The sequence below is a fragment of the Giraffa tippelskirchi genome, chromosome 6 (genome assembly GCF_054371585.1).
Source record: "Giraffa tippelskirchi isolate mGirTip1 chromosome 6, T2T-mGirTip1v1.2.pri, whole genome shotgun sequence".
Classification (NCBI taxonomy): Eukaryota; Metazoa; Chordata; class Mammalia; order Artiodactyla; family Giraffidae; genus Giraffa; species Giraffa tippelskirchi.
In genome coordinates, this window is record NC_137280.1 from 151,347,647 (window position 1) to 151,361,514 (window position 13,868).

Here is a 13,868-nt window from a genome sequence, read left to right on the forward strand (position 1 = left end):
AATGGTGCTTATTCGAGTATTCCCACCAGGAGATATCTTCAGTGTGACCTAGATCAAAAAGGGCAAGTGAGTTTTCTCTTGTCCGCCTGCTCCCAAGTCCCAGCCAGGGCGCTACATTGAAGGTTTTCAGGCTTTTTCTAGACTCAAGGGGGCAAAATGCTTTGATCTGTCTCTGCAGAGGTACAGGAAGGGAGAGTAGTACCTCGTTGCCACTCAATGGCCATCCCTGACCTAGAGCTTAGTGTGAGAGTATCATGGGGCACTGACATGGAACCAATGTACTTTGTCCTGGAAACCCTCTGCAAACTTTGAGAAAGCCCATCATTTCTCATACTTGTTCATATTAATACAGTCTTGAATTTTGAATCTTGGGTTCCCTGGTTTAAAACTCTTCCCTCTACCCTCTCTCAGACAATCAGCATGGGTAGCAGCTCTATAGGTCTCTCCACTCTTGAAAATAGAAGGCAAGTTCTCTATATTTAGAGAGATTTTATCTAAATTTAACATGTAATTTTGATGTTCTCACTTTTGAACTCATTCTTCTTTTCTGGTATTAATAGAGTCATAATGATAAGAATTCTACTGGAAGTGGTCATTTTTTTCACCTATTCTACTATAAAGCATTTGTTAGGCAGGGAAGGAAATAGCCCCTCCATCCTATGTCAACTGTTGAGATATTTCTGTTTCATGTCAGTTTATAATTAAGGTCAATTACCATCAACACACCCTTCCCCAGAAAAAAAGGCATTGTATGTACAACACAAGGTCCACTCTAGAAATTGTTCTTTCCACACCCTTCATAAATGGCCATGTAGTGCTTGCCCACACCCCTACCACTTGGGAATCCCTGAATGAATCAGGAACATAATAGAAATATTTACTCAAGCAAGCCAACATTGATGAATGTAGCACTAGAAGGAAATCGACAATGATAACCATAATCTTGTCCTTTAGTAGTTTACTATATCTTTGGGAAATTAAACACTCACAGAAGGAGAATGAATTACTATAAAAAATAAACAAAGGGGGACACATGTAAACCCATGGCTGATTCATGTCAATGTATGGCAAAAACTATTACAATATTGTAAAGTAATTAGCCCCCAACTAAAATAAATAAATTAAAAAAAAAAAGTGAGTAAATCATTTTACTCACTGGGTAATAAAAAAAAAAGGGACAATAAGAAAATAAGAGAGCAATAAATAAAATTAAAAGAAAAAAATAAACAACATGACAACAAAAGGGGATTGATAAAGTGGGTGGGGCCATTATTATGGAGTGATCTAATTAGATAATGGAATCACATCAGGGGATGGGGAGACCATTCCAGTTGAACACACATGTGTGACTGTAGAATTCCTGGAGCCACTGCATTACAAATCGCAGATAAACCAGGAATCACTAAAAATACCTCTGTAGGTCATTTCTGAAGATCTCTGAATGCCAGTTCCATAACCTGGAACAGTGTCCTCATTTTAGGCTCATACTAAAAGCCAGGTTCTTCTAAGAGATTCTTGTCCACAGTAGTAGATATAATGATATGGTCATCAGATTAAATTCATCCATTCCTGTCCATTTTAGTTCCCCGATTCCTAAGATGTCAATATTCACTCTTTCCATCTCCTGCTTGACCACATCCAATTTACCTTGATTCATAGACCTAACATTCCAAGTTCCTATGCAGTATTGTTCTTTACGGAGTTGGACTTTACTTTTAGCACCAGGCACACCCACAACTGAGTATCATTTCCACTCTGGCCCAGCATCTTCATTCTTTTTGCAGCCAGTAGTAATTGCCCCCCACTCTTCCCCAGTAGCACATTGCACACCTTCTGACCTGGGGGGCTCATCTTCTGGTGTCATATCTTTTTGCCTTTTTATACTATTCATGGGGTTCTCGCAGTAAGAATACTGGGGTGGTTTGCCATTCCCTCCTCCAGAAGGCAAAAGAAGAAGGGGGTGGCAGAGGATGAGATGGTTAGATAGTGTCACCAGTTCAATGGACATGAGTTTGAGCAAACTCCAGGAGACAGTGAAGGACAGGGAAGCCTGGCGTGCTCCAGTCCATGGGGTCACCAAGAGTCGGACACAACTTAGTGACTGAACAACAGAAGTCAGGTTGAAAATTCAGAATCTTTACAAACTGATCCTGAAGTGAAAAGCCGAAAGCCTGAAGGTGACCACTAAAATCCCACTCTTAGTGACCTCCAAAGGGACAGTATCAGCATAATTGAAGCCAAACTGGTGAGAATTGTTGGTAATTCATACCATACCCTCCCCTATGATTGTGGGTCTTCATCCTCTCAACAGATTAAAGAGGGTCCCTGCTGATAAGAACTGCTAGAGATTTCGTGTCTTTAGCCTGACCTCCCCGTCTTTTTATTTTATTTTTTTTTTTTAAGGCCAGGCATCTTTCCTCTTTATTCTTTATCACACATCACCCTTTGGGGTAGGCACAGTTATTTCTTTGTGGTCTAGATAAGGAAAGTGAAGCATAGAGAGATTGTGTCTCAACACTGACCCATCCCCTTCCTTTTTAATGAACATAAACTTACCAGGAATAGCAGTTGACTAATCTGAAGGTAAAATATTCAGCAAAATGGGTCCCAATCCCCATTACCAACAACAGCAACAATACTTGCTTGTCCTTGCGGCTTAGTTAAGGACACAGCTTAAGAGGTGAGGCAAACTGGTTTCCCATGGGACCCCCTACTGTTGAGTTTTGTGATTTCAGCAAAGTTCTTTCCCCAGTCTGAGCTTCACTTATAAAATGGGATTGTGATTCTAACTCCACCTCACTGGGTGATAATGACGATTCAGCAGTAAATTGTACCTAAAGCATCTTATGCCATGCCCAGAGTATAATAAGCATTCAGTTGATGGTAACTGCTTTTATTAGTAGCATTTTAAAATTAATTTTTATTGGAGTATAGTTGACTTACAATGTTCTATTAGTTTCTGCTGTACAGCAAAGTGAATCAGTTATACATATGTCTACTCATGTTTAGATTCTTTTCCCATATAGATCATTACAGGGTATTGAGTAGAGTCCCCTGTGCTATACGGCAGGTTCTTATTAGTGATCATTAGTAACATTTCTGTGGTGGTGGTGATTGTTTATTTGAAAATGGCTCTGCACGTCCGTGGCCCAAGTCCCCAGCCCAGAGCAGTACTGAGATGCCCAGCAGGCTCTGCCTTCTTTGACTGACACAGTCCTTCAAGTTCTGCGCCCCCCTGACCTGGTGCTCTGTCTTCGCTCTTTGCAGCCGCCTGCCCCGTGCTGTGCAGCGGGAATGGACAGTACTCTAAAGGGACGTGCCAGTGCTACAGTGGCTGGAAAGGCGCGGAGTGCGACGTGCCCTTGAATCAGTGCATCGATCCTTCCTGCGGGGGCCACGGCTCCTGCATTGATGGCAATTGCGTCTGCTCAGCCGGCTACAAGGGCGAGCACTGCGAGGAAGGTAAGCCCACCGGGTGGACTGGTGTCTGCAGGTCTGGACCTTTGCTAATGAGCCCGGTCCTGGCTCCCTGTTTTGCAAAGGATGCAAACATTTTACATTTCAAACTGAAATGTAAAACCCTCAGCTTTGATGGACTTCTTAAGTTGTAGAACTAGAGAGAGTAAGCTTAAGGGTGGCTCTGAAAGACATGGTCTGTTTCCCCCCCTTTATGATAATTAGCTCCTTTTCTCTTTCTCCTTTGTTTTTCTGTCTTCTCTCTCCCTCTACTTCCTCCCCTTCCTGCTCTTTCTTTTCCTTTTCCTTCCTTCCCCTTCCCCTCTTCTCCTCTTTTTTTTCTGTTTTATTTAATGCCCTCTACATTGAGAATTATGCTATCCAGTAAGAACAAACAAGAATCTTTAATTCTCCTTCCTTCCCCAAAGCTTTAAAAAAAAAAAAAAAAAAAACTGTCCCTGGTAATCTCAGATCCATATGTGTCTGTGTAAATATTTCTGCAAAAATTCATATCCATAGAATGCAGTCAGGCTTGAGAGACGATAAGTACCCATGTCGTTTAGAGACACCATGTAGAGCAAACGATCCTGGTTACCTACGGTCACAGAGACAGAGGAGAGAGGGTGTGCAGTGAGAAAGCTGGGATTTGATGAGTCCTGAGGAACTCACTCTATGCTTTGAAGTGTCCTCTAGCACATGGCGGGGGAGAGGGGGAATCAGGATGTAATCATCTAAGTCCAGTTTGACAACACATGATCAGAGATCAGGCTTAGTGATTGAAAGAGGGAGGTTTGGGGGAGAAAATGCAGGAATACACGGAAAGAGCAGCCCTCTGGAGGTGTTCAGAAATAAGCTCTAAGTAGTCCTAGTTACTCCAGTTGATACTTCTAAAAGTCATTTGGTAGCCAAGTGTTGGGACCTGTATGGCAATGGAACTCAGCCAAGCTGCCTGTCAGCCTTCCCCTCTTTGTTTGCCCTTCCAGACTGTGGGCTCTAGTTGCCCATCTATTGCATCTTCCCATATAAAGAATCCACCCCCATTGGTGGGAAGGTAAAAAACCCTTCTTCTCAGAACCTCACCTGCTCCTCAGCCTTTGCATTGGAAGTCTTCAGCATCTTTCCACTCAGTTCATCTCCCAGTGAAATGTCCCCATGCAACCCAATCGGCTCTTCCTGTCTCATCCTCCCAGTGGAAAAAAGTAGCAGCCACTTGCCCAACAAACTCAGGGGAGGAGTGAAGCCCGCTGCCTACCCTATAGGAAACAGCTTGAGATGACCACCCAGGATGTCTCCCCGGAAAAGATCCTTGAATGCCAGACGCCCATGTTCTCTCTCAGCTTCTCACTGCCAAGCTGATTAAGAATGGACCTCAGATGCTACGAGGTTCTTAGATGCAAGTGGATCTGTTCTCTCACCCTGGTATTTTACAGATCTCTGGGTTTTTGTACAAACTTACCAACTATTACATCCCTCACTACAGAGGAATGGCAATGGCTTACCCTTAGAAACACATACAAAAGCTCCCCTTGTGACATCTCCCATTTCATGGTTTTTAGAACTGTTTCCACAAGGCTCTGCTTCCATGACAGTATTCTTCTAGGATTTTCCAATACATCAGTGCTAGTGCCCTTAATGGGACCCAGAAGTGTGACCCCCCCATGTCATCAGTTACTCAACTCTCTATTTTTTCTTCTATTATAAAAGGTAGACTTCCTCCCTCTGTCTGCATCATAAAACCAAATTGGGAGTTTGGATGGAGGAAGTGCTGATTTAATAAAAAGGTCAAAGTTCTTAAAGATAAATGGACTGCAAGAGGCAAAGTTTCATTTTGTGAAAACATGGGAGAGGCCAATAATATGACAAGAAAAGTTAAAACACCCTTTTGCATACATCATTTGGCAAGAGGATAGTGATAGAACCATGGCATTACCCGTCTTAGAATTTTTTCTGTCCAGGAAGCCTTGTGTATATCTGTATGAGTAGAATTTCAAGTAATTTCTCAATGTTCTCACTATCCCAACTGGTGTTATTTAAATATTTGTAATGAATTAAACATCCAACAAAACAAGGAAGTCACGTGGATCATTATGAAAGGATGAAGTTTCCTCTATTGATTTCTGCTACCCCAAAAGAATGAACTGAAATGATTCATATGCTGTTTTCAAAACAGGAAATGGAATCAGAAAGCCTGGATCAGCACTTTTTCTTCCATTTAGCTTTTTTTTTTTGATAGTCATCATAGTCATAACGTTCAAACAATTTACCTGAAATGGCCATGGCAATGAAATCAATAGCTGCCATCCTTCGTTTTTGCTGCCTAAACATTGTTGTACTATTAACAAATTTGCACAAGAAAATGAAAGGACATATTCGTGAGGTTTCACTCAATGATATCTGGGGGGGTGGGAAGGTGACGAGAGAGGAATTGACATATTAGTTTAAGTCAGCCATGTTTTCATGTCTGTTTCATGGTTGAATCATTTTTCAATGACATTTAACTTCATAAATGTAATTCATGGTTCTTCAGGGGTTTATAGTACATATTGTTTGTAAAACTCCTTGACCTCCTTTTTTATCCTTAGGGATAAAAATTGCATTCACAATCCTTTTTTGTCAAACCTACAGAGGGCCCAAGACTAAATGAGTTCTAATGATTTCAGCTGCCAAGGGGCTGGTGGTATAAGGCACATGGTACTTAGCTGGTAAAGGCCACTGTCCCCCTTTTAAGTATAACACTGTTTCTATTTATAAAGCTTTGTAAAATGCCATCCTCCCTCCTGCCTACTGAAGACTCTAAGGATGTGACCACAAGACCATCTTATGAAATTGGAACCAAATTTAAAATTCATAGTGAAACTATTCCCCTTAAAGTCTGAATTTAGTTATTCTATCAGCTGCTGTAATTATATAGCACAAAGGGCATATTTACTGGTCTCAATGACCAGAGAAAGGGTTATCTCCCATTTCTAGATACAACAAATGGTTCTTTTGATGACATTCCACTTCAAGGCTAATAAATCTCAGTGGATTTTCCTCCTTCCGTCACACTGTAATTCAGGATAGAGCAGAGAAAGCTAATTTAAATCTGGAATAAAAATGCCATTTTCTTTCTTTTTTTTTTTTTGGTATATTACTTTTTATGTCATCCTGTTAAGAAAATGATTATATTACAGTTTCTTCAGTTTTTTGAAAGCTCCTAGCTCTTGGCACCTCACCAAACATTTTAAGTGGCTAATTATAGATGGGGAGTCATTATCAAGGCACAGAGCACACGAGGTATTTTCATGTACTGTTGCTTTCTCTATGTCCGAAATGAGGACAGAACTTTGGGGTTTTCTTTTATGAAAAGAATATGGACAAGATTGATGCTTAACGAGTGAGTTCATATTTTGCAGATTCCAAATTATACTACATTCTTCCCCAAAGCAAGATGTTGTTAACATTCTTTTGTCCTTCTTGTCAGTTAGTCCTTCACACTGAAAATTTGTCTTGTTAACAACAATGCTTATGGCAAAGTCTGCCGTTCATCCTCTCAGCAGATGTGTATTGAGTACCTACTATATTCCCTTGACTGGGCAAGGCATGAGGTGTCAAGGGCATTGCACACCCTCTTTGTGAATGTCTTCCATGTGTTGGAACCTTTCAGTTCATTTACAGCTGGATGTGCTCCACCCGACTGAATGGAGCAAATTAGAAAGTATCAGACAGGGTTGATGTCATCAGGAGTAATAGTCCCCAAGAGAATGAATTCAGCCTGAAAGTGGTTGTAACCAGAGCAAGTAACATAAACATCTCTGAGTAATAATAAATCACTGAAATGTACCTTTCTGAGACAGTATTCCTGGTTGGAAAAAAAAATCAGTGGCAGCTTTTGTTTCCTCATGGCTCAAATAATTTTAAGCTAATTTGCATAAATAGTATCTTCCTGAGAAGGTCCAAATGGAAACCTGAGAAACATCTCTCAACACTGAAAATTCTTACTTTTTGCCTGAAGGGAGAGGTACTCTTTGGACACTTCATGGAATATCATGAATTCAGTTAAATCCAAATTCCTCAAGTCTGATGTCCCCCAGAATGAAGTAGTTTGGATAATCTAAATCATGCCATATTTGGAGCTGATGTACCATCAATTTTAAAATAACACCATTACTTTGTGTATCATAAGAATGAAAAAGAGCTACTACACTACAAAAAGCTGGAACCCCAAGGGGTTGCCATCTGAATGTCATGGTGAACTATTTAGAGGACAAAAATCTTACTTCAGTCTTGACATTGGGAAAAGGGAGAAATCAAAATCTCTGAGAATCTGAACTACAAGATGGCACACATTCATACAAGGGACTGAATTACACTATCAACGTGGCCCGAAAAACCTCAAGAAAAGGGTGTAAGTGATCTCAAGCTGGCTGTGCCCCCAGATGATGGCAGAAGCGAATGATGTAATCTGTGCCAACAGACCTGATTTCCAAGCTGTTAAAATGAGTGAAATGTATGTCTTAGTCAAATAAGATTATAAGACACCCCCCCTCCATTGCCATGATACACAAGGCAACATCTAAGCCTCATGCGAGATCACTATTCACCGCTCAAACCCCATGGTGTGCAGCGCCCTTTCCTCCAAATGCCACTGCATCACTTTCTAGGAATACCTAAGGAAGCTGGTCTTCCGCCGAAAAGCTGTGTTTATCTACCTGTAAGCTAAATGGCGGGTGGAGGGCTTCCCTGGTGGCTCAGACAGTAAAGGATCTGTCTGCAGTAAGGGGTTCTTGGGTTGGGAAGATCCCCTGGAGAAGGGAATGGCTACCCACGCCAGTATTCTTGCCTGGAGAATTCCATGGACAGGGGAGCATGAAGGGCTACAGTTCATGGGGTTGTAAAGAGTCAGACATGACTGAGTGACTAACACTTGCACTTCACAAGCTAGATGGATGTCCTAGTGTGAGGTCACATTCTCATACAAAAAGTCCTGTCCTTGAGAACTGGCCTTTGCATCTCATTCCTCTCCTCACTCTGAGTTGATTCCAGAGTAATAATCTTCAACTTACTACTGGGTGTATATCCACTCTGATTACTGAGATAGCCAAGCAATCAGACCATGAAACTGGCCAGAACAACAGTGACCAGAATCTGACCATTAATTTGTCTGATTAACGGTCTGTGGAAAGTTTCAGTGACACAGCCAGAGACTGGCCCATCCAGTCCACTCATGACTATGCGTAGGAAGATTACCCCTTTGGGATCATTTCCATACCCACCTTCACTTTCTTTGGGCTTCTCTGGTAGCTCAGACAGTAAAGACTCTGCCTTTACATGCAGGAGACCCAGGTTCGTTCCCTGGGTTGGGAAGATCCCCTGGAAAAGGAAATGGCAACCCACTCCAGTATTCTTGCCTGGAGAATCCCATGGACAGAGAAACCTGGCAAGTCCATGGGGTCACAGAGTCGGACACAACTGAGTGACTACCACTTTCACCTCTTCCATCCTGTGCATTTACTAATTTCTTGAGTAGATATGTGCTCAGAGAGTGAACACTAATTTTAGATTTATCCTAAGTGAAACTTAATTAGGAAAGTGACTCATGGATGAGTCTCACTGGTTTTCTTTTCCATCTTTTGGTACCTTCTGAAGTCAAGTGTTAGTGAAGTTAGACTGAGCCTCTCTACTTTTCTTTCCAATAGTGAGTGATGATTGGGTTTGGTGATACATGTAAAGATATCACCAGCATTCATGGTCCAGTCTCAGAAGCCCCGATGTGGTTCAGTTAAGATACTATTATTTATAACCTTACAAGACTCTCAAAGCTGGATGACACAGCTCTGTACTCAGTTCCTCTAATTCTGCTTGAGAAATCCCCCTTTTTCCTTTACATTCTCTTCAAGTTTGAGATGTAGTGTTTTAACAAATCAAAAATCTTTCATTCTGTATGGCTCCTCTTCAAAGGGCCACGTAAGTATTGCTAGGGCTGCTCCATTGCCTTGCAGGTGGATAGGAATTGGTGAACCACTGGTCCGTTCAGCTCTCAACTGGTGTTTCATGTCCCATCCCCCATGAGTGATCAGTACTTTTACCTTCTGTTTTTTTTCAGTTGATTGCTTGGATCCTACGTGCTCCAGCCATGGGGTCTGTGTAAATGGAGAATGCCTTTGCAGCCCTGGCTGGGGTGGTCTCAACTGTGAGCTGGCGAGGGTCCAGTGCCCAGACCAGTGTAGTGGGCACGGCACGTACCTCCCAGATACTGGCCTCTGCAGCTGTGATCCCAACTGGATGGGTCCCGACTGCTCCGTCGGTAAGTCAAGAGGTTCCCCCCTTGCTTCCCCCAACGCTCACACCCTGTGTTCCTTCCATGAGCCCACACAGATGGGAATCAACTCTTTGTACTTAGCTTGGGAGGAAGGGACTTTGGTCAGCTGCATAGTACCTCTCTTACTCTGTTCTCAGCCCTGAAGTCTTTGATCCTTGAGAAACATACAAACAAATCCCACATAGGTTCTTGTGCCTTGTTGGTTTCATCACTGCAAATGGATGAAGGGCCCGGGAGGGACGCTTCCATTTGCATTAGAGCTTTCTTATGTACACTCCCTAAAGGTACTAGAAAACAAAACAGAACAATTCAGTCCCAGAAGAACTGAATGGAATGTCCTATAAAACAGAAAAGAGGCTCCCTCGGGGTCCTGGGTGAACATGTTATAAAGCTCTGCAATACTCTGGTGACAGGAAAATAATGAAGTTGCACCATACACTTTATTTTCCTAAAATTAAGAGTACATGTCTTCCCTCCTGAGTGACCTTAAAAGGGAATGGTTCAACAGTTCAGGCCAGTCCCCACCTCTCCAAGAGCAGTTCCATTCACACTGACAGCACCTATCCAAGCAAACCATCATCTTTCCGCCCCCTTCCTCTGGGTAGTGAGACAGCTGTCAGATTGCCATGGCAATCAGAAAGGGAACCTGTGTGAAGCTTTGCTACAATGGGAAAGAAGTGAATATTTCATTCCAGAAGGAACAAAAAAAAAAAAGGAAGATTCTATTAAAATGGGCTATTTTGGGTGTCGTCTTAGCGCACTCATCTCTGGCTTTAATTCTGAGACTAGTGGCCCAGGCCAAGTGCTACAGAGGTTGGGGAGAGCAGGGCAGCCCTAGATCCAAGGCCTAGATCCAAGCCCTAGATCCAGCTGTGCAGCCGACTTGCTGTGTGACTTGGAGCGAGTCACTGCCCCTCCTGGTGTGGCTTCCCCTCCCTGGGCCTGATGAGCCACACCTCCCTCTGTAGTCTATTGTAAGGATGAGTGTCTGGCACGTGCTTGTCCTCGCGTGAGAGGTCTGGAACGCCAGAGAGTGTATATCTGTCTGTCTGTCTCCTCTCCAACCACAAAAGACTTTGAGCTCCTTTGAGAAAGAAGCTGTGTAAATGCAGCACAGTTAGAGCGGTCCCGATGGCCACCACGATGCCAATCTGGGTGGCAGCTGGGTCTGCCATCCTCCTGTGTGGATGGAGATGCTGGGGCCCCAACTGGCTTTGGGGCAAGGCAGGCTCTCGACAGGGAAAGACGTCCCAGCTGGCCAGGGAGTCAGGCTCCATGGGTATCTTTTCAGGTGGGCACCACCCAGGGACCTTTGCCAAACTGGATGGGCAGTGTCTGACCTCTTCCTGGGATGGTGTCCCGCCCCAGAACTGTGGTCCTCACACTTCAGCGTGCATCAGAAACACTTGGAAGATGTAGTAAAACAAATTTCTGAGTCCCACTCCCTGTGTTTCGAAGCCAGGAGGACCAACCAAGGCATAAGAAGTTGCATCTCTACATAGTTCTCAAGTGATGGTGATGCAGCCAGTCCAGGGGCCCCCCTCTGAGAACACTGCTCTAGAAACTACCTAACCACAAATGAATACCCGGCCAGTGGAGAGACAGGCCGCCCAAGATGACATGGGCCTTGGGCCTGTTCCAGGGACCCAGGCCATGTTTGTGGTCTGGCCTCCCATGGAGGGTTTTGCCGGAGGTGGTGTTGAGCTGTAATCATTGTTTTTCTTCCAGAAGTGTGCTCAGTAGACTGTGGCACTCACGGCGTCTGCATCGGGGGAGCCTGCCGCTGTGAAGAGGGCTGGACAGGCGCAGCTTGCGACCAGCGCGTCTGCCACCCCCGCTGCATTGAGCACGGGACCTGTAAAGATGGCAAATGTGAATGCCGAGAGGGCTGGAATGGTGAACACTGCACCATTGGTAGGCAAACGGCAGGCACCGAAACAGGCACATATTGCTTTATTTTCATAAATCGTAGATCTATAGTGATGGTCGTGCGTTGCAACCGGCTGTTCCCTCAGGGACACAATGCTTCCTGCTGCCTCTCAAATCTCCCAGGGGCCTAGGGAAGGGAAAAGCATGGTCCTGATTGGCAAAGATTTTCCCTGCTTCCCAGATTTCCAGATTGGGAGGAAAGGGACCAAATTAGATAAGAAAACCCATCCAAATTACTGAGCGGGGGGAGAGAGAAATGCACACGCATGGGAAATTGTCAGGGCCTGGAGGTTTTAAGCACCCCTAGTAACTGAGGTCTGTAGGTCCCCCCTTTCTGAATACCCTCCCAGCTGGTTGGATCACTGGGTCCTTGCTTGGTGGCAACAATGGAACTCAGTTCTTTTAGATCAGGTTGGATGCAGGCTGGACTCCCAGGTTTCCTGGGTAACCAGGTACCAGTTGTAATAGGTTTGAGCATCCTCTTGCTGTCCCAAGACAAAGACTTTGCCTTTGGGCTCCTCCCTACGATCAGTGTCTCCTCCTTTGACCCCATTTCATTCTCACTCAGCCACATCTCTGTATAAGCTTCATGACCGAGAATATGTCTCTACAGGTCATTTTCTTTGTTAGGAAGTAGTAGTTCTCCAGTTTCTTTCATTTTGGTTCCTTTTTTATCATTATTGTGGTTTGGGGTAGGGCAAAACTGGGTTCAGTATACCAGTTATCCCTTTAATTGAGGAGATGGGAGTGATTGCCCTGGGGCTTTCCACATCTCTTAGACAATTGGGATTAGCTTTTTTTTTTTTTTTTTGCGTTTGTTATTAAGTCAGATCTAGGGTTGATTTCATGCCAAGCCTGGCTGAAGCCACTGGCTGGCATGAACACTCTCAGAGAAGTTTCCATCGGAACTACTAATTTGGCCCTTTGAACTTACTTTTGATTTGAGCCATCGAGTTGGGGGCCCTCCCGTCTGCCTTAACCTCAAGACCCCAGGCACCTGGAGTAAAGGGCAGGATTAGAAGCTGGTCCAGGGCTGACTCATGAGAGCAGACTCAGTTTCCCATGCTGTTCATTTGGGTGGTCAAGCAGAGATAAAGTGCTCTTTGCATTTGGTTTCCCCTAATTCCGTCTAATTGGGCATTAGAGGGGGCAGCGTGCCTATCCAGGCCATGACCGTAGCACTGGGACCCTGCCGGGACAGTCTGTTGGCAGTGAATTGTTTTTGCAATCTCTCAATGATGCTCCAGATCCCATGCCCCCCTCCCCCCTGCCCCCGCTCTGCAGCTGCTTTCATTTACAGTTCCCTGTAGAGTCTGGGGGAAAGTTCAGAAGGCTCTCAAGGGAAGGATGTGTACAGCCCAATATCCAGACAGTTTAAAATCATTACCAATAGCTCCCACTCTTAAGGGGTGCTCCTCTTGAAATACTTTTGCATGCTTGGTGTGATGTAAATACAGACTCTCCCCCACCCTCATACCTCCATTGCCCTCAGTCTCCCTCCCCAAAAGAGCTCCTGCCAACCAATAACCTTTAGGTGGAAAATCCCACTTTCTCTCAGTACACACAACCCAGCCTCAACCTCCTCTTTTCCCCCCACCCCACATCTGCCAAGGATTTAGCATCCCACAGGGATGCCTGCTGGCCCTCTCCATCCTACAACCCATCTCTACTCGGGGAAGAGATCGCAGTACTGATGGATCAGAGCAAAGCTTGGAAAACTCTAGGCTGAAGGGGGCCAAATCCAGCCTGCTGCCTGTTTTTCTGTGACTTACGAGCTAAGAATAGTTGTCACATTTTTTAAGGGTTGAAAGAAAAATATTTCCTGACACATGACAATTATATGAAACTTCAATTTCTGTGTCCATTACGCAAGGTGTTAGTTGAGGGCAGCCCCACCCACGTGTTCAATGTATTGTCAGCTTCTGTACCACTCCTCGGCCTTGAGTAATTGCAGCATAGTCCGCGAAGCCCTTTGTTGTCTGGTGAAAAACATACTGGAAAAAAACTGGCTCACCCCTGAATTGGAGAGTTGCACCAGTCTGGGTAGAGAGAGGAGAAAAGAGGGTCAGCAGCTCACCTTAGGGAGAGGACACCAAGTGTGACTTGAAGGACATCAGGGGCCAAGAGAAAGGGAAAGGTCCAGATGTCACAGAGAGCGAGGAGAGAGAGAACAACTGCAGCA

The 13,868-nt window shown here is 44.3% G+C and overlaps 1 protein-coding gene across 3 annotated transcripts in view; it reads left to right on the top strand.

Moving 5' to 3' along the window:
* Positions 1-13,868, top strand: part of TENM2 (teneurin transmembrane protein 2) — a 1,754,865-nt gene that overhangs the window by 1,583,942 nt on the left and 157,055 nt on the right. For 2 of the 3 annotated variants that reach the window (XM_081504400.1, XM_081504401.1), the window contains 3 exons: positions 3,268-3,462; positions 9,542-9,742; positions 11,486-11,671. In XM_081504400.1, coding sequence (XP_081360526.1) covers positions 3,268-3,462; positions 9,542-9,742; positions 11,486-11,671 — 582 coding nt within the window. Of the gene's footprint in view, positions 1-3,267; positions 3,463-9,541; positions 9,743-11,485; positions 11,699-13,868 lie in introns of all 3 variants that reach the window. The other variant, XM_081504402.1, reaches the window with a different exon arrangement.